The 20,932-nt window shown below is 39.4% G+C and overlaps 1 protein-coding gene across 4 annotated transcripts in view; it reads left to right on the forward strand.

Annotated features, from left to right (window-relative positions):
• The window catches only part of FKTN (fukutin), a 59,067-nt gene extending 51,302 nt beyond the window's left edge, over nucleotides 1-7,765 (forward strand). For 2 of the 4 annotated variants that reach the window (XM_086315791.1, XM_086315792.1), the window contains exon 10: nucleotides 672-7,765. In XM_086315791.1, the coding sequence (XP_086171917.1) occupies nucleotides 672-885 (214 nt within the window). In that variant the 3' untranslated portion in view covers nucleotides 886-7,765. The remainder of the gene's footprint in view (nucleotides 1-671) is intronic. The other 2 variants (XR_015132005.1, XM_086315793.1) reach the window with 2 other exon arrangements.
• The last annotated feature ends 13,167 nt before the right edge of the window (nucleotides 7,766-20,932 follow it).

Here is a 20,932-nt window from a genome sequence, read left to right on the forward strand (position 1 = left end):
AAGGTTGTGTTTCCTCTCTCACTTGCTATACGTGCCTCCCTCGATGTATACGAATTTCAAATACTAGAAATGTATTAAAAAAGAATATTTATATATTTAAGGAATTGTCACGGCCAAACCCAAACACTTCCCCAGGGTTTTCCAGACTCTTATCATTTACCTCCATCTTTTGGCAACTTTTTGCTTTAACCGCAGTCTCAGACAGGCTCTCCCTGCTAACAGCAAAGATGGCCACCAGCAGTTCTCAGCTTCCATCCCACAGCTTAGAAACCTCTGCACAAGAACACTTCTTCCCCCGGTAGTTCCAACAGAAATTCCAAGAATGACTTCCATTTGCCTAATTTTTATAAATTCCCTTCCCTGACGTAGTGACTATAATTTACTGGTTAGGTCTGAGTCTTTTTTACCCGTCTCTGGAGCCTAGGACTGGAGTGTGCTGTTTTTGGACCGTAGGGACTGGGACTAGGGGAGTGAAATTGGGATACAGTTAACATTAGAAAAGGAAGGAGATGCTGGACAACTAACAACAAACTGTCCCCTGTATCTGCTCCCCAAAGCTGTTCAGTGGAAGGGGACTGTCCTTTGGCCCAGAGTACACTAGCTGTGGGTTCCTTAGCCAAACTTACGCTGTTGGAGCCTAACTCCTCTCCACATTGCCTGTTTTGCCACAGATACCTGTTTCCCAAGTTTACACTGTGCTGGACTGAGTTTGTAGACACAAAGTTTCGTGTGCCCTGTGAAACCGTCGAATATATCGAAGCCAACTATGGTAAGACCTGGAAGATTCCTGTAAAGACATGGGACTGGAAGCGTTCTCCCCCCAACGTGCAGCCCAATGGAGTCTGGCCTGTTTCTGAGTGGGATGAAGTTATCCAGTTGTACTGAGACAGTAGGTCAAAATGGTATTAATAGAATTCCCCTCCTGCACAAAAGGGAGATGACTGTTTAAAAAGATACATGTCAAACGTAAGTAGGAACCAAAGAAATATGAGAAGTTTGAAGATACAGAGAGTCCTAACTCCTGAGCCATCTGATATAATTCTCTCATCTGACATTTATTAGAGTCTCCATGTGCCAGGTGCAATCCTAGGTTACCATGGCGAGGCAGACATGAGTGAGACAGATGCTGCCTCTTTTCACCCTCCGTTTATTAAGCAACCCAGTTCCTTTGAGGGAAACCCCCTCACCCTTTGAAGAATATTCCTTATATAGAATATGATATGTTCTACAAGTGCTTTCAGAATGTTAAATAATGTTTGTACTGGAAGGTGGGCTTACCAGGTGCAATTAAGGAAGGGTATATACCAGTAAAAAGGAATAAGTCCTTTAAGCCTGTATGTTAGGGCTACTTTTAAGGTTGTGGAGGCTGAGTTAATAATCAAGTGCTCAGATTTCAAGTGATGTCAAGAAAAGATGTGAGGCGATTCCTTTTACAAGCAACCTGGTGTGGAATTGATTTAGAGCACAGGGCATCATCTAAGAAAATGACAGTTTATTTCTAGTCTTGTCAAAGATATGTAAATTTCCATACACCTTCTATTTTCATATTTGAAGTGAAAAGAAAGCTTGTGTGTGTGTGTGTGATGCTTCAATTTCCAGCTGTTGTGAGAATATTTTCATTGACCTGATAATACTCGTTTGACCAATTATTCAAGTGAGATTATGCTACCAGACATGATTTCAAAAGGGCTGTGATTTCATAAAACTTATTTTCCTTATTTCATTCTCAATCAATAGGTAAAATATGAGCGATTCATGGTCACTTAATATTTTATGAATTTATAATCCTTATAAATCCCAATTTTAATGTTAACACTAAAATATTAATAGACATATCTCTACTTTTTCTAAATGTACTTCTCATTGTATTTATTCATCAATTATAGTTCCATATCTTTCACTCATGGCCTAGGAACCAATTTCCATGGTATGTAAACCTGCCTGTTTCCTCTCCTCTTCCAACACTACATCAGGACTCTGAAATGCACATAAGTGGTAAACCTGGCAGCTGTTCCCCACCTGAGATCATCATGTTTGTGAAGTTTTTATCCATTCCCAGTTGTCCTATCTATTAAATATGGGGGGGGCAAGAACTGAGACATCCCTGCTTTATCAAGTACCGCCCAGTCTGAAACCCCTGGTTTCCTTTCTCCCTTTAAGATACATCTCTGTGTGGGTTGGAATGGCTGTGTCTCCCCATCTCTTCATGAATCACTTTGATTGTGTATTCTAAGTGACAGGTAAAGGGATATCAGGCACAGGAAGCATGCTATTTTTTTCTTTGTCTAGGATAGGAAGCCATGTTACATTTTATCTAGGCTGCTTAGGACTACTTTCTGGACCAAACTGGCAGATTTTCCTCTAAAACTAGAGAATAATAGTAACATCATAGATGGAAACCAGAAGAGAGAATGGGCTGAAAGTTTTCCCAAAGCAAGGTTGGGAAAAGGTACAACCTATGACCATACCACTCCAAATTAAAAAATAACAAAAACTTTTTTTGATACATAATAACCAATGACCTTCCTCTCTTAGGATGAACTTTCAGTGCATTGTCATTGGGTCTACTCATAAATAACATAATTAAGTTTTTAGGGTTACCAGTAAACTTGTCCCCAAATGACAGGTCATTGTAATCAACTTTCTCTTTGCTATAAAATCAGCCCATAGAAATTTTACCCAAATTCTAAATAGCTGAACCTTAACTTTTTCTTTTTCATGATCGAAAAAATTTAACAGGTAATTTTAGTGTTCCTGGGCAAAATCCAGCTTGTTTAGTGAGAAATGTTTGCACAAACTTAACATCTAGAAGTACATACACTACACATTTCTACCCATTTCAGGTTGGGTTTCCCACTGTTCGCCAGGGTGGGAGGGTCTTACCCTCTCTGTTTAGGTTATTTCTTTTTATCTGTCCCTGAGGGTTCAGAATCTAAACTATCTTGTCCACACTGATAGAGGTTCCATATCTATCCCCCTGTACACAACTGGCTGCTCAAATACCTTATTTTGGACTGTCTTCTGGTTTCACAGGCTTCAGATCTGGGATTCTACCCTAAGCTGGCAGAATGAAAGCCCTTCCCTAAACTCTGAAGGCCAGGCTTGCTCTGATACAGATTCAGTTATACTTCATTCTGTGCCTCTTAACCATTGCACTCTGCTAAGTGACCAGAGACCTTGGACCCACTAATCAGCACCTCATCAGATCACTTTTCTTTCCTCACCTGTGTATTCCAACAGTAATTTTCCTAATCTGACCATTTCCATGTACAGTTTGCCTGCCTTCCCAGGAGAAAACCTCTTATGTTAACTTGGTAGAAGTTATACATCCATGGATGTCCCCAGAGAGCTCCTGGGAGTCAAGATTGACAGTCTCTCACTTGACAACCAGGTGGCCACTCATTCCTTCTCTAAGCAGGGAGCTCTTGTCCTTCTCGCCTCTGCTGCAACTGCTGACATCTGGATCCTGGAATAAAATCTCAATTCTCCAAATGGAGCCATCCTGAGAAGCTGAGCAGTGGGACAAACCCTGAAATATGACCACTAGATGGCAGAATGTGTGCCACCATTTCCCCAAACACATTAGCACTCATGTGAAAATCAGCTTGCACTTGAATTTTCAGAGCCAGAGGGAGCCTCACTGCAACATTTGTTTTAACCCTTTTATTTTATAGCTGAATAAATAAGCACAGAAAGAAGTGAGCTGAGCAAGAAACAGTTCGGTCTCTTAACTCAAGAGTGCCATGACTTCCAGTACATGCCTGTTTCACTGATCACAGCACAGTGTCTTTTTTTTAATTAAAAAATTCTTTTTGGTTGTGTAGATCCAGGTAGATCCACTGGAGAAGGGAATGTCTACCCACTTCACTATTTCTGCCTGGAGAATTCCATGGACAAAGGAGCCTGGCGAGCTACAGTCCATGGGATCTCAAGGAGTCAGACATGAATGAGCCACTAACGCTTATACTCAGCATGTGGGACCTTTGTTCCCCAACCAGGGATCAAATCTGTGTCCTCTGCATAGGAAGCACCAAGTCTTAACCACTGGACCACCAGGGAAGTCCCACAGCACAGAATCTTTATGCCTGCTTAACATGCTTGACCGAGAAGTTTACAGGATGTTTTTGCCATTCCCCACTTAATATCTTTCTTCTCAGATTGAGAGCCTGAGGTGATAAAGGGAAGTGTTTCTTTCTTGTCCAAAATGCTTACACTGTCTTCATACCTTTATCTAAAACATAACTTATCTCCAAACGGTGAAATAGTTCATGTTTGGAGGCATTAGCCTTTGGTCATGATATTCTTAATATCCAAGAGCACCTGATTCCCTTAGGCTCAAGATGTATCCCATTTCTACTTGTTCCTTCCACTTCTCCAGGAAACCATTAGCACCAGTCCACGAAGTGCCAGTTTCTGCAGACTCCTTTCTCTTCCTCTTTATTGATACTCTCTTATGGATGCAAGTAATTGAGAATAGAATGTGCTCATTTCTTTTTTCTTTGTGACCCTAAACCATGGATTCTAGCCTTATAGGCTATAAAACTTCAAATGGCACATAGGACAGCAAGAAATTACATAGGAAAGCAGGGGGTTATAGATTGGGGACCAGAGCTGTATCTAGGAAACACACTTATAGTGAGTTCCCTCACTCCAGTAAACCCTTACCCACTGTCACAAGGCTAAGGCTGCCAGTGTCTGTAAGTCCCTAATTCTATCTTCTGGAAACTGAACAGTTTTTTTTTCTCCATGTTATAAATCCTCAGGGGACATTTCTCCCTCAAAACCTGGTCAGAGAAAGTGCCACATTCCCACCTTCTAACACATAGTCATAATTTGTAACAGCTTTAAAGCCTGGGAAAAATTCTAGTTTTTGATCAATCAAGAGGATTTCTCTGAAGAAATGTCCCAACAGCTATTTCTCTTTCTTCCTCCTCTTCCTCTGTCACTAAGACCCAGGCTCAGTTCAGTTCAGTTCAGTCGCTCAGTCGTGTCCGACTCTTTGCGACCCCATGAACCGCAGCACGCCAGGCCTCCCTCCAACCATCTCATCCTCTGTCGTGCCCTTCTCCTACCCTCAGTCTTTCCCAGCATCAGGGTCTTTTCAAATGAGTCAGCTCTTTGCATCAGGTGGCCAAAGTATTGGAGTTTCAGCTTCAACATCAGTCCTTCCAATGAACACGCTGGACTGATCTCCTTTAGGATGGACTGGTTTGATCTCCTTGCAGTCCAAGGGACTCTCAGGAGTCTTCTCCAACACCACAGTTCAAAAGCAGCAATTCTTCTGCATTCAGCTTTCTTTATAGTCCAACTCTCATATCCATACATGACCACTGGAAAAACCATAGCCTTGACTAGACGGACCTTTGTTGGCAAAGTAATGTCTCTGCTTTTTAATATGCTATCTAGGTTGATCATAACTTTCCTTCCAAGGAGTTAGCATCTTTTAATTTCATGGCTGCAATCACCATCTGCAGTGATTTTGGAGCCCAGAAAAATAAAGTCTGACGCTGTTTCCACTGTTTCCCCATCTATTTGCCATGAAGTGATGGGACCAGATGTCATGATCTTCGTTTTCTGAATGTTGAGCTTTAAGCCAACTTTTTCAACTCTCTTTAATTTTCATCAAGAGGCTCTTTAGTTCTTCTTCACTTTCTGCCATAAGGGTGGTGTCATCTGCATATCTGTCTGAGGTTATTAGTATTTCTCCCGTCAATCTTGATTTCAGCTTGTGCTTTCTCCAGCCCAGCGTTTCTCATGATGTACTCTGCATAGAAGTTAAATAAGCAGGGTGACAATATACAGGCTTAACGTACTTCTTTTCCTATTTAGACCCAGTCTGTTGTTCCATGTCCAGTTCTAACTGTTGCTTCCTGACCTGCAACCCAGGCTGCTGCTGCTGCTGCTAAGTTGCTTCAGTCGTGTCTGACCCTGTGTGACCCCATAGATGGCAGCCCATCAGGCTCCCCCATCCCTGGGATTCTCCAGGCAAGCACACTGGAGTGGGTTGCCATTTCCTTCTCCAATGCATGAAAGTGAAAAGTGAAAGTGAAGTCGCTCAGTCAGGTCCGACTCTTAGCGACCTCATGGAGTGCAGCCTACCAGGCTCCTCCATCCATGGGATTTTCCAGGCAAGAGTACTGGAGTGGGGTGCCATAGGTCACCTCTAACATGTCACTTACGAAAAGTTGCATATTAGCATAAAAGGGCACAAACTTTTAAATTAGGTGGGAGTTTGAGTCCCAGCTTCATTATGTGGGATTTTTGGTAGGGAACCTCATAGCTTCAGTTTCCATATGAGTGAATTGGTGAAATGATGGATATTTCTGACTTTTTAAAGTTAGGATTAAATGAAGTGTACCTAGTATCAACCTAGAATTAGGTAAATACTCAAGAAATGTTCTGTTTCTTACTTCCAAATCCTTTTCTAATTATTCTTCAAGTGGGATGGGAGAAACTGGGGTAGGACATAGTCCCTACTCCGAAGATTGCATGACTAAGTTTGCTTAGGGAAAAAAAGAATGTTTCATTATAATAAGGCATTGAATTGTATGGTTTATGAATTCAAAGATATTACCATGGTGCTTCCTTCTCTAAATAGAACAGGTATTTTCATTTTATTGGTCAAGTGCTTCTCTTCTAGGGTCTCCTTATGCTATTCCATATGCCACCTCATTCCTAGGTCCCAAGCAGATCACTCTCTGTACTTCCCTATATTTGGTTCTTGCTCTGCCCTGAACTTCTGTCTCAATATTATAGCTTTTCCTGGAAGTAAACCCTCACCTCCTTGTTAGTAAATCTCTGCCCAGCCAAAATCAGGTATAAGTGATTTGGAGAGGGAGAGAATTTGGAATACTAACTTTACTTAATTTTCTGTGCCCATGAATACCTATATCAGTATTATTAAAGGGGTATTGATAATCATTTCCACCTTCTTCACCCAAATTTATGTTTCTGTTTCAACTAGGCAAGAATCAACAGGGTCTGTGATGCTATTTTAAGCTGTTCCACATCAGACTGAAATCTTAATTATAGCTTATAACTCAGAGCAATTCAGTGGTAATACTTTTTGTATGGGACCTGTGCTTATAAAGGAGACAAGTATAAATTTTCTTGAGGGAAATCTCCGTTTCTTTATTCTCAGAACTTATATCTTAGAATGCCTTCCTTGCCATCTCCCAACCCAGCCCAATGCAGAGATTGTGTTGGAACTCAGGAGCTGCCCAAGCTGCTATGCTTTTATGCACAGCTCTCACCGTGGAGTTGAAAGGCAGTATGAGCAGAATTAGAAGTGTTGTATTTTGTTCTATAAAACAATATAAACTGTCTCAAGTACCATTAAAAAAAATTACAAGATTTTATAGACTTATGATGACTCATTCGGAGCATGGGGAATGGTTCATGTGTTTGTTAAATAAAAATCAAAGTAGCTATTTGTGTGTCCTACACCATAACCAGAAAAATGTTAATTTTTCTAAACAAAGTGATATTTCAAATGTGAGTAAATTTCAGTGTATACTTTGTTTAGTTGCTAAGTCGTGCCCAACACTTTGCGACCCCATGGACTGTAGCCTGCTAGGCTCCTCTGTCCTGGGATTCTCCAGGCAAGAATACTGGCGTGGGTTGCCATTTAGTTTACTATTTGACTTTATCTTCAGGTACAGATAGTTTGTGGTACTACTGAAAACACCTTTAATATTATTTTGATCAGAATTTGTAATATATAATCCTGTTTGGGATGATGAATAAAACTTTTCTAATTACTTGAGATATTTTGTGTTTATTTTTAAAGCTTGCAGTAGAAATAATAGCCACTAACATTCATAAGCAATCTAGTAAAATAGTAATCTTGCCACCAGTACAGTACTTCTCAAATTAAGGTGAGATAGGTGTTATGGTTGGACCCTAATTCGATATGAATGGTATCTTTATAAGAAAAGATTAGGATTCAGACAAGCACAGAGGGAAGATCAGGTGAAGATTAGGGAGAGGATGGCCATCTACAAGTCAAGGAGAGAGGCCCTCAGAAGAAACCAGTCCTGCCAACAGCTTGATCTAGCCTCCAGAACTGTGAGAAAATAAATTTCTATTTTAAGCCACCTGGTCTGTCACACTTTGTTAGGCAGCCCTAGCAAACTAATGCAGTAATCAAGGCAGAATGGTGTTGGTAAAGCGATAGACACATAGATCAATGGAGCAGAAAAAAGGAAATTAGAGACTGACATAAAAATATGATCAACTGGAGAACAAGATGGCAGAGGAGTAGGTGGACATGGAGTACATCTCTCTCCATGGATACATCAGGAATACACCCTCAGACACAGAAGTGCACGCAGAACACCGGCTGAGAGCAGACAGGAGTACCTGACCAGCGGAAAAGAACAGGTAGACCCGTGCAAAACTCCGTAGGACGAAGGAAGTAGGGGGAGAAACAGAAGTGTTATTAGGATTGGACCTGACCTTGGCGAATGGGGAAACAAAAGCAGGGGTCCAATGCCCACATCAGGGCAATTGTCTGAGTCAGAGGAGAAACATTTAAGGCTGAGAATGAAACAGCTGATCTGTGGCAGCTTAAATGGAATGAGAATCAGACAGTCCTGGCCACAGCCATATATACCCTGGACAGGGACATAGATCTCCTGGAAGGCGCAGCAGCTGGAGCTGGGGTTTAGGGATTGTGGAGCAATCCCAAGGTGAGGGCTGCTGTTGACTATGGAGAGACGGATTGAGGGGATGTGAGGGAAAAGATTGTGGAAGGAAATGCCTATGGAGGAAAGCTGGGTGCCCGTGGAAGGCGAAACTGCTGAGTCACGCATAGGGGTGGCGCCATCAGCATAGCCTCTCTCCCCCAACACGCCAGCACTGGCAGCTGAACAACAGAAAGGCTGGCCCATCAAACGCCTGATGCACTGAACTACAGAGTAGGACCCCAGCCAGGGGGGGCCCCCTCTATGTGCCTGACATGCTGAATAACAGGACCCTAGGCAAGGGAGCTCTCTAAGTGCCTGAATGGACAGAGCTACAGAGAAAGACTGGCCAAAGAGGCCTTCTGATCGCTAGCTACAAGAGGCTTGAAAAAAGACTCTGATAGGGTCATAACTCCTGCAGCCGAGGCAGTCTGTGTCCCTGCACATTTAGCACAGCCAGGGTCCCCACAAGCCAAGCAGCTGCGCCAACTTCATGCTCAACTCTCACTGGGGCAGAGCTGTCACAGGCAAAAAAGCCTTGCATCAATGCAACCAGGGTTGCTTTGGGAGTGTCTGACTGAGACCCTATAGAGTGTGGCCTTCCAGGCTTTTCTGTCAGGGAGAAGGATTCTCTGGGCAAGAATACTGGAGTGTATTGGCCAATACTGGTTGCCATACCTTTCTAAAGCACTATATCTCCTGCTGCCCTACCTGCCAACTACCCTAAGTACCTGGTGCTGCCAGAACCCCTGCAACCCAAGCAGCTGCACCACCTCCACACCTGGCCCTCAGAAGGGTAAACCCAAGTCCTTCAGGGCAGCCTCAGGAGCAAACCCCAGTGGACAACCCACACACAGAGGTGGAAATAAAACCACAATTGAAATCCAGGGGCAGTGTGACTAAAGAAGAAGACCCAAAACCTTCCTACGAGCTGTACAAGCTGCAGATTAAATCCACATGATCAACTAGGCAGACTCTGTGTCTATAGAATATATAAAAGGTCATTTAGAGCTCCCACAAAAGAAAACGCACTAGTTCTGATAGCTGTGGACATTGGAGACAAAACATAGAGGAGTAGGACCAGATTAGAATTTGAGCTGTCCCCACAACAGGTCCAGAGATCAGCACAGTGTTGGAGGGCATCCTAGGGAGGTGAGGTGGACTGTGACTCCCAGCAAGTGAAAGAACTCTTGACAGCAGTGACTCAAGAAAAACATTTATTATTTTTATGTTTTGGCTTATTCTGTAGATTCTTTTGGAGTTTTTTCCTTTTCTCCGCCCCTCTGTTGTAGTTGTTGATTTTATTGGTACTGCTGCTGCTGGTAAGTCGCTTTAGTCGTGTCCAACTCTGTGCGACCCCATAGACGGCAGCCCACCAGGCTCCCCCGTCCCTTGGATTCTCCAGGCAAGAACACTGGAGTGGGTTGCCTTTTCCTTCTCCAATGCATGAACGTGAAAAGTGAAAGTGAAGTCGCTCAGTCGTGTCCGACACCTAGCGACCCCATGAACTGCAGCCTACCAGGCTCCTCTATCCATGGGATTTGCCAGGCAAGAATACTGGAGTGGGTCGCCATTGCCCTCTCCTTTATTGGCACTATGAAATCTAATTAAGCTTTTGAACTTTTCTCTTTTAACTTTATTTTTCTCAGTCACATTTTTCCTTTTGTTGTAAACATCTGCCTCTATGTTGGGCTTTTGCAAATCTGGGGAGTTTTCCTTTTTATTTTTCTTTTCTCTTTTTTTTTAATTTTAATTTTTAAACCTATTATTATTTTTTCTACATTTATTCCTTTGTTTGCGTTTCCTACTGTTCTTTCCCCTTGCAGTTAATCCTTAATATATATAAATCTTCTTTATCTACCTCTATTTAGCTTTGCATATCTATTCTTTCTTTCTTTTCTTTCTTTCTATTCCTCTCAACATATTTGTTAGTTTTTTTTTTTCATTGCTTTATTCCCCAATTGGCACCTTGCTTTACTTTTGTTTTCCAGTTTGTGCTTTAGTTAGTTTGTTCTGGTAGATATAATTTTTGGTTTCCTTTGTTTGTCAGGTCAATCTATTGTACTTTATTTTTGTTGGACTGTTTTGATTTTGCTTATGGGTGTATATGTATATCTGTATATTCAGTCACATTTTTATTGTTGTTCTAAACCTCTGCATCTACATTGGGCTTTTGCCGTTCTGTGGTGTTTTCCTTTTTTTTTTTTCCTTTCTTCTTCTGTTTTTTTTTTTTTTCTTTTCTCTTTTTTATATTTTTAACTTTTAATTATTTTAAACCTATTATATTTTTTCTACATTTATTCCTTAGCTTGCCTTTCCTCCTGTTCTTTTCCCCTTGCAGTTAATCTTTATTGTATATAAGTCTTCTTCATCTACCTCTATTTAACTTTCCTTATCTATTCTTTCTTTCGTTCCTTTCCTCTCAACATATGTGTTATTTTTGTTTTCATTGCTTTATTCCCCACTTGGTACTTTGCTTTGGTTTTGTTTTCCACTTTGTACTTTAGTTAGTTTTGTTCTTAACTGGTAAATACAATTTTTTATTTCCTTTGTTTGCCAGGTCAATCTATTGTACTTTATTTTTGTTGGATTGTTTTGACTTTGGTCATGGGTGGATATGTATATGTGTATATTCCATTATTATTATTTGCCTGATTTTGTAACTGTTATTTGTCTGGGGTTCATCTTTGGTTTCTCACTTTTGGATATTTGTTTTAATCTCACTTAATGCCATAAAAAAAACCACCTCTGAAATCTTCGTTCCTGACCAGAGATCAAGCCCTGTGCCTTTGGAGTGGGAGCACTGACTCCAAGACCCTAGACTACTAGAGAATTAGCCCTGCTAAGCTGCTAAGCCACTTCAGTCGTGTCCGACTCTGTGCGACCCCGTAGAGAGCAGCCCACCAGGCTCCCTCGTCCCTGGGACCTCCCAGGCAAGAACACTGGAGTGGGTTGCCATTTCCTTCTCCATTAGCCCTAGGGAGTATCAAATAGTGAGAACTCACACAAAGGAAACCACATGAATACAAGACCTGGCATCACCCAACCACCAGTAGCACCCTGTGCAGGATGCCTCATGTAAACAATAAAAACAAAAATACAAACCAAATAATCAGCAGACAGAATTACCACCTCATTCAGCCTTGCCCATCAGAGGAAAAACAAACAAACAAACAGAAACTCAGCACAAATCTCACCCTATACGAAGCTTACACAAACCACTGGACCAACCTTAGGAGGGCAGAAACCAAAAGGAAGAAAGAATTCAACCTTGAAGGCTGAGAAAAGGAGACCTCAAACAAAATAAGTTTAAAAAAATAAGTTTAAAAAATTTCTTTGACTTTAAAAAAGTCAAAGAAACACTACACAAATGAAGGCTCAAACTAGAAACACAAAAGTCTAAATAAATGAGGAAATAGGCAAACTCCCTGAAAAAGAATTAAGAATAATGATAGTAAAGAATATCAAAACCCTTGAAAACAAAACGGAGAAAATGCAAGAATTAATCAACAAAGACCTAGAAGAATTAAAGAATAAACATACAGAGACAAACAACACAATTACTGAAATTAAAAATACTCTAGAAGGAATTAATAGCAGAATATCTGAAGCAGAAGAACGAATCAGTGAACTGGAAGATAAAATGGTAGAAATAACTTCTGAAGAGCAGAATAAAGTAAAAAGAATGAAAAGAACTGAGGATGCTCTTAAGAGACCTCTGGGACAATATCAAACACACCAACATTAGAATTATAGGGGTCCCAGAAGAAGAAGTGAAAAAGAAAGGGTATGAGAAAATTTTTAAAGAGATTATAGTTGAAAATTTCCCCAATATGGAAAAGGAAATAGTCAATCAAGTCCAAGAGGCACAAAGAGTCCAATACAGGATAAACCTAAGGAGAAACACAACGAGACATAAACTAATCATACAAAGACTAAATATAAAGAATATTAAAAGCAGCAAGGGAGTAACATACAAGGGAAACCCTATATGCTTAACAGCTGATCTTTCAGCAGAAATGCTGCAGGCCAGAAGGGAATGGCAGGATATATTTAAAGGACTGAAAGGGAAAAATCTACAACAAAGATTACTGTACCCAGCAAGGATCTCATTCAAAATTGATAGAGAAATAAAAAGCTTTTCAGACAAGCAAAAGTTCAGAGAATTCAGTACCACAAACCAGCTTTACCACAAATGTTAAAGGGACTTAAATAGTCAAGAAATACAAGAGAAGAAAAAGGATCTACAAAATCAACCCCAAACAATTAAGAAAGTAACAATAGGAACATATATATCAATGATTATTTTAAATGTAAATGGACTAAATGCTCCAACCAAGAGACACAGACTGGGCAAATGGATACAAAAACAAGACCCATATATATGCTGTCTACAAGAAACCCACTTCAGACTCTAGACACATATAGACTGAAAGTGAGAGGATGGAAAAATATATTCCATGCAAATGGGAAGCAAAAGAATGCTGTAGAAATCCTCATATCAGACAAAATAGATCTTAAAATAAAGAAGATTACAAGAGATAAAGAAGGACACTACATAACAGTCAAGGGATCAATCCAAGAGGAAGACAAAACAATTGTAAATATCTATGCAGTCAACATAGGAGCACCTCAATACATAAGACAAACACCAACAGACGTAAAGGGAGAAATTGACAGTAACACAAAAATAGTAGGAGACTTTAACACTCCATTCACACCAGTGGACAGATCATCAAAACAGAAAATTAATAAGGAAACACAAGTCTTAAATGATACATTAGATGAGATGATCTCATTGATACTGTCAGAACATTCCATCCAAATGCAGAATAATACATCTTCTTCTCAAGTGCACATGGAACATTCTCCAGGATAGACCACTTCTTGGGTCACAAATCAAACCTCAGTAAATTTAAGAAAATTGAAATCATATCAAGCATCTTCTCTGACCACAATGCTATGAGACTAGATACCAACTACAAGAAAAAAAGCTGTAAGAAACACAAACACATGGAGATTAAACAACACATTTTAAATAACCAACAGGTTACTGAAGAAACCAAAAGGAAAATAAAAAAAATTTCTAGAAACAAATGACAATGAAAGCATGACAACTCAAAACCTATGGGATGTAGCAAAAGAAGTCCCAAGAGGGAAGTTTATAGCAATACAATCCTACCTCAAGAAACAAGAAAAACATTGAATAGACAACCTAACTTCACACCTAAAATGACTAGAAAATGAAGAAAAAAAAAAATTAGTAGAAGGAAAGAAATCATAAAGATCTGAGCAGAATAAATGAAAAAGAAATGAAAGAAACAGTAGTAAAGATTAATAAAACTAAAAGCTGGTTCTTTGAGAAGATAAAATTGACAAACGTTTAGCCAGACTCATCAAGAAAAGAATCAAATCCACAAAACTAGAAATGAAAAAGGAGAGGTTACAACAGACAATGCAGAAATATAAAGGATTATAAGAGACTATTATCAACAACTATACGGCAATAAAATGGATAACCTGGAAGAAATGGACAGATTCTTAGAAAAGTTGTCTTCCAAGACTGAACCAGAAAGAAATAGAAATTATGAAGAACCCAATTACAAGCACTGAAATTGAAGCTGTGATAAAAAAAAAAAAAAGTCTCCCCAAAAACAAAAGCCCAGGACCAGATGGCTTCATAGGAGAATTCTATCAAGCATTTAATGAAGAGCTAATGCCTATCCTTCTAAAACTCTTTCCAAAAAATTTCCGAGGAAGGAACACTTTCAAACTCATTCTACGAGGCCACCATCACCCTGATACCAAAACCAGAAAAGGACAACACAAAAAAAGAAAACCTCAGGCCACTATCACTGATGAGCATAGATGCGAAAATCCTCAACAAAATTTTAGCAAACAGAATTCAGCAACACATCGAAAAGCTCATATACCATGATCAAGTTGGGTTTATTCCAGGAATGCAAGGATTCTTCAATATATGCAAATCAATCAATGTGATACACCATATTAACAAATTGAAAGATAAAAAATATATGGTCATCTCAATAGATGCAGAAAAAGCCTTTGACAAAATTCAGCACCCATTTATAATTAAAACTCTTTAAAAAATGGGCATAAAAGGAACCTACCTCAACATAGTAAAGGCCATATATGATAAGCCTACAGCAAACATTATTCTCATTGGTAAAAAACAGAAAGTATTTCCCCTAAGATCAGGAACAAGAAAAGTGTGTACACTTTCACCACTATTATTCAACATAGTTCTGGAAGTCCTCGCTACAGCAATCAGAGAAAAAAAAGAAAAGGAATCCACATCAGAAAAGAAGAAGTAAAAAGCTCTCACTGTTTGCAGATGACATGATACTGTACATAGAAAGTCCTAAAGATAGTATCAGAAAATTACTAGAGCTAATCAGTGAATTTAGCAAAGTTGCAGGATACAAATCAATACACAGAAATCACTTGCATTTCTATATACTAACAATGAAAAATCAGAAAGCGAAATTAAGGAATCAATCCCATTCACCACTGCAACAAAAAGAATTAAATATCTAGGAATAAACTTACCTAAGGAGACAAAAGAACTGTACACAGAAAATTATTAGACGCTAATGAAAGAAATCAAAGACATAAACAGATGAAGAGATATTCCATGTTCCTGGTCAGTCAGTCAGTCAGTTCAGTCACTCAGTCGTGTCTGACACTTTGCGACCTCATAAATCGCAGCATGCCAGGCCACCCTGTCCATCACCAACTTCCGGAGTTTACCCAAACTCATGTCCATTGAGTCAGTGATGCCATCCAGCCATCTCATCCTCTGTCATCCCCTTCTCCTCCTGCCCCCAATCCCTCCCAGCATCAGGGTCTTTTCCAATGAGTCAGCTCTTTGCATGAGGTGACCAAAGTATTGGAGTTTCAGCTTTATCATCAGTCCTTCCAAAGAACACCCAGGACTGATCTTCTTTAGGATGGACTGGTTGGATCTCCTTGCAGTCCAAGGGACTCTCAAGAGTCTTCTCCAACACCACAGTTCAAAAGCATCAATTCTTCAGAGCTCAACTTTCTTCACAGTCCAACTCTCACATCCATACATGACCAATGGAAAAACCATAGCCTTGACTAGATGGACCTTTGTTGGCCCCAACCAGTAACGCTGAATAAGCTGAAGTTGAACAGTTCTATAAAGACCTACAAGACCTTTTAGAACTAACACCCCAAAAGATGTCCTTTTCATTATAGGGGACTGGAATGCAAAAGTAGGAAGTCAAGAAACACCTGGAGTAACAGGCAAAGTTGGCCTTGGTGTACAGAATGAAGCAGGGCAAAGGCTAATAGAGTTTTGCCAAGAGAACGCATTGGTCATAGCAGATACCCTCTTCCAACAACACAAGAGAAGGCTCTACACATGGACATTACCAGATGGTCAACACGAAATCAGATTGATTATATTCTTTGTAGCCAAAGATGGAGAAGCTCTATACAGTCAGCAAAAACAAGACTGGGAGCTGACTGTGGCTCAGATCATGAACTCCTTATTGCCAAATTCAGACTTAGATTGAAGAAAGTGGGGAAAACCACTAGACCATTCAGGTATGACCTAAATCAAATCCCTTATGATTATACAGTGGAAGCGAGAAATAGATTTAAGGGACTAGATCTGATAGAGTGCCTGATGAACTATGCACGGAGGTTCATGACATCGTACAGGAGACAGGGATCAAGACCATCCCCATGGAAAAGAAATGCAGGGAAAAAAAAAATGTTCCTGGTAGGAAGAATCAATATTGTGAAAATGACTATACTACCACATGCGATCTACAGATTCAATGCAATCCCTATCAAATTACCAATGGCATTTTTCACAGAACTAGAACAAAAAAATTTCACAATTCATATGGAAATACAAAAGACCCCGAATAGCCAAAGCAGTCTTGAGAAAGAAGAATGGAGCTGGAGGAATCAACCTTCCTGAGTTCAGATTATATTACAAAGCTACATTCATAAAGACAGTATGGTACTGGCACAAAAACAGAAATATAGTACAATGGAACAATATAGAAAGCCCAGAAATAAACCCATACACGTATGGGTACCTTATTTTTGACACAAGAGGCAAGAGTATACAATGGAGCAAAGTCAGCCTCTTCAATTAATGGTGCTGGGAAAACTGGACAACTACATATAAAATAATGAGATTAGAACACCATATACAAAGATAAACTCAAAATGGATTAAAGACCTAAATGTAAGACCTGAAACTATAAAATTCTTAGAGGAAAACATAGGCATAACACTCGATGACATAAATCAAAACAAGATCGTCTATGACCCACCTCCAAGAGTAACTGAAAGAAAAACAAAAGTAAACAAGTGGGACCTGAGTAAACTTAAAATCTTTTGCACAGCAAAGGAAACTATAAGCAAGGTGAAAAGACAACCCTCAGAATGGAAGGAAATAATATCAAATGAAAAAACTGACAAAGGATTAATTTCCAAAATATACAAGCAGCTCATACAACTCAATGCCAGAAAAACAAACAACACAATCAAAAAGTAGGAAAAAAACCTAAACAGACATTTCTACAAAGAAGACCTACAGATGGCTAACAAACACATGAAAAGATGCTCAACACCTCTCATTATTAGAGATATGCAAATCAAAACCACAATGAGATATCACCTCACACCAGTCAGAATGGCCATCATCAAAAAGTCTACAAATAATAAATGCTGGAGAGGGTATGGAGAAAAGGGAATCCTCTTGCACTTTTGGTGGGAATGTAAATTGATAGAGCCACTATGGAAGACAGTGTGCAGATTCCTTTAAAAAACTAGGAATTAAACCAACATATGACCCAGCAATCCCACTCGTAGACATATACCCTGAGGAAACGAAAACTGAAAAAGACACATGTATCCCATTGTTCTTTGCAGCACTATTTACAATAACTACAACATGGAAGCAACCTAGATGTCCATCGACAGATGAATGGTTAAAGACGTTTTGATACATACACACAATGGAATAGTACTCAGCCTTAAAAAGGAACACATTTGAGTCAGTTCTGATGAGGTGGATGAACCTAGAATCTATTATACAGAGTGAAGTGAGTCAGAAAGATAAATATTGTATTCTAATGCACATATACAGAATCTAGGAAAATGGTACTGAAGAATTTATTTACAGGGCAGCAGTGGAGAAACAGACATAGAGAATAGGCTTATGGACATGGGGAGAGGGGAGGAGAGGGTGAGATGTGAGGAAAGAGTAACATGGGAACTTTCATTACCATATGTAAAATAGATAGCCAATGGGAATTTGCTGTATGGCTCAGGAAACTCAAACAGGGGCTCTGTGTCAACCTATCGGGGTGGGATGGGGAGGGAGATGGGAAGGAGGTTCAAAAGGGAGGGGATATATGTATACCTATGGCTGATTCACATTGAGGTTTGGCAGAAAACAAAATTCTGTAAAGCAGTTATCCTTCAATTTAAAAAAAATGCTCAACTGACTTTTGACAAAGATGCAAAATCTACTCAATAAAGGAAGGGTAGCCCTTTGAACAATTGGTGCTAGAGCATTTGGACAGCCATAGGTCAAAAAAAAGAAAGAAGCTCATCCTTTGTATAAAAATGAACTCAGGGAATTCCCTGGCAGTCCAGTGGTTAGGACTCCACACGTTTACTGCTGAGAGCCTGGGCTCAATCCCTGGTTAGGGAACTAAGATCCCACAGGCCACACAGTGCTCTGTAGAAGCTTAGAAGATGAGGATGAAAAGTCAAGATACAGTCTTAAGAGGAAATGTTTGAAGATGACATAGGTGATAGAAGACTAGTATCTAGAATGTATTAAAGAACTGAACACTCAACAGTTTTAAAAAATGCAATTAGAAAATGAGCAAGAAACACAGATATTTCACTGGAGAAGGTATATAGAGCATATTAAAAAGATGTTCAGGATCATTAGCGAAATAGCCAAAAGCAATAGCCAAAGTAATCCTGAGAAAGAAGAACAAAGCTGGAAGCATCACCCTTCCTGATTTCAAACTAATTACAATGCTGTAGTAATCAAAACAGTATGGTATTGACATTAAAAAGACATATAGACCAGTGAAATAGAAATAAACACATGCATATACAATTAACATATTTCACAAGGGAGCCAAGAATAATTGATAGAGAAAATAGAATCTTCAGTAAATGGGGATGAGAAAATTTGGATGGTCACATGCAAAAGAATGAAAGTAGACCCTATATCATGCCAGTCACAAAAATTAACCTGGATTGAAAACTTAAATATGAGACCTGAAACCATAACATTCTTAGAAGAACACAAAGGGAAAAATCCTTGACATTGATCTTGTCAGTGATATAACATCAAAAGTATAGTCAACAAAAGCAAATATAAACAAGAGATTCTACATCAAATTAAAAAGCTTCTGGGCAGCAAACAACAAAATGAAAGGGCAACCTATGAGCTGGAAATAAATATTTGCAAAGTATATGTATAATAAGGAGTTAATATCCAAAATATATAAGGAACTCATACAACTCAATAACAAAACAAAATCCAATTTTTTAAGTGGGCAAAGGAACTGAAACATTTTTTCAAAGAAGATATTTTAATGGCCAGCAGACACATGAAAAATTGCTCACCATCATTAATTGTCAGGAAAATGCAAATCAAAGCCACAATGGGATATCACTTTTCACTCATTAGACTGGGTATTATCAAAGAAGAGAAGAGCTAACAAGTGCAGGTGAAGGGAAAATTTTGTATACTGTTGGTGGGACTGTAAATTGATATAGTCACTCTGGAAAACAGTATGGAGTTTCCTCAAAAAAATTAAAAATATATCAAGCTACCAATGGTATTCTTCACAGAGCTAGAACAAATAATTTCACAATTTGTATGGAAATACAGAAAACCTCGAATAGCCAAAGCTATCTTGAGAAAGAAGAATGGAACTGGAGGAATCAACCTACCTGACTTCAGGCTCTATTACAAAGCCACAGTTATCAAGACAGTATGGTACTGGCACAAAGACAGAAATATTGATCAATGGAACAAAATAGAAAGCCCAGAGATAAATCCACGCACATATGGACACCTTATCTTTGACAAAGGAGGCAAGAATATACAATGGATTAAAGACAATCTCTTTAACAAGTGGTGCTGGGAAAACTGGTCAACCACTTGTAAAAGAATGAAACTAGACCACTTTCTAACACCATACACAAAAATAAACTCAAAATGGATTAAAGATCTCAACGTAAGACCAGAAACTATAAAACTCCTAGAGGAGAACGTAGGCAAAACACTCTCCAACATACATCACAGCAGGATCCTCTATGACCCACCTCCCAGAATATTGGAAATAAAAGCAAAAATAAACAAATGGGACCTAATTAAACTTACAAGCTTCTGCACAACAAAGGAAACTATTAGCAAGGTGAAAAGGCAGCCTTCAGAATGGGAGAAAATAATAGCAAATGAAGCAACTGACAAACAACTAATCTCAAAAATATACAAACAACTCCTACAGCTCAACTCCAGAAAAATAAATGACCCAATCAAAAAATGGGCCAAAGAACTAAATAGACATTTCTCCAAAGAAGACATACAGATGGCTAACAAACACATGAAAAGATGCTCAACATCACTCATTATCAGAGAAATGCAAATCAAAACCACTATGAGGTACCATTTCACACCAGTCAGAATGGCTGCGATCCAAAAGTCTACAAGCAATAAATGCTGGAGAGGGTGTGGAGAAAAGGGAACTCTCTTACACTGTTGGTGGGAATGCAAACTAGTACAGCCACTATGGAGAACAGTGTGGAGATTCCTTAAAAAACTGGAAATAGAACTGCCTTATGATCCAGCAATCCCACTGCTGGGCATACACACTGAGGAAACCAGAAGGGAAAGAGACACGTGTACCCCAATGTTCATCGCAGCACTGTTTATAATAGCCAGGACATGGAAGCAACTTAGATGCCCATCAGCAGATGAACAGATAAGAAAGCTGTGGTACATATACACAATGGAGTGTTACTCAGCCATTAAAAAGGATACATTTGAATCAGTTCTAATGAGATGGATGAAACTGGAACCTATTATACAGAGTGAAGTAAGCCAGAAAGAAAAACACCAGGACAGTATACTAACGCATATATATGGAATTTAGAAAGATGGTAACAATAACCCTGTGTATGAGACAGCAAAAGAGACACTGATGTAT

Source organism: Bos grunniens, chromosome 8, assembly GCF_055505025.1.
Source record: "Bos grunniens cultivar Pamir isolate PY7600 chromosome 8, Bosgru_T2T1.0, whole genome shotgun sequence".
NCBI classification, from domain to species: Eukaryota; Metazoa; Chordata; class Mammalia; order Artiodactyla; family Bovidae; genus Bos; species Bos grunniens.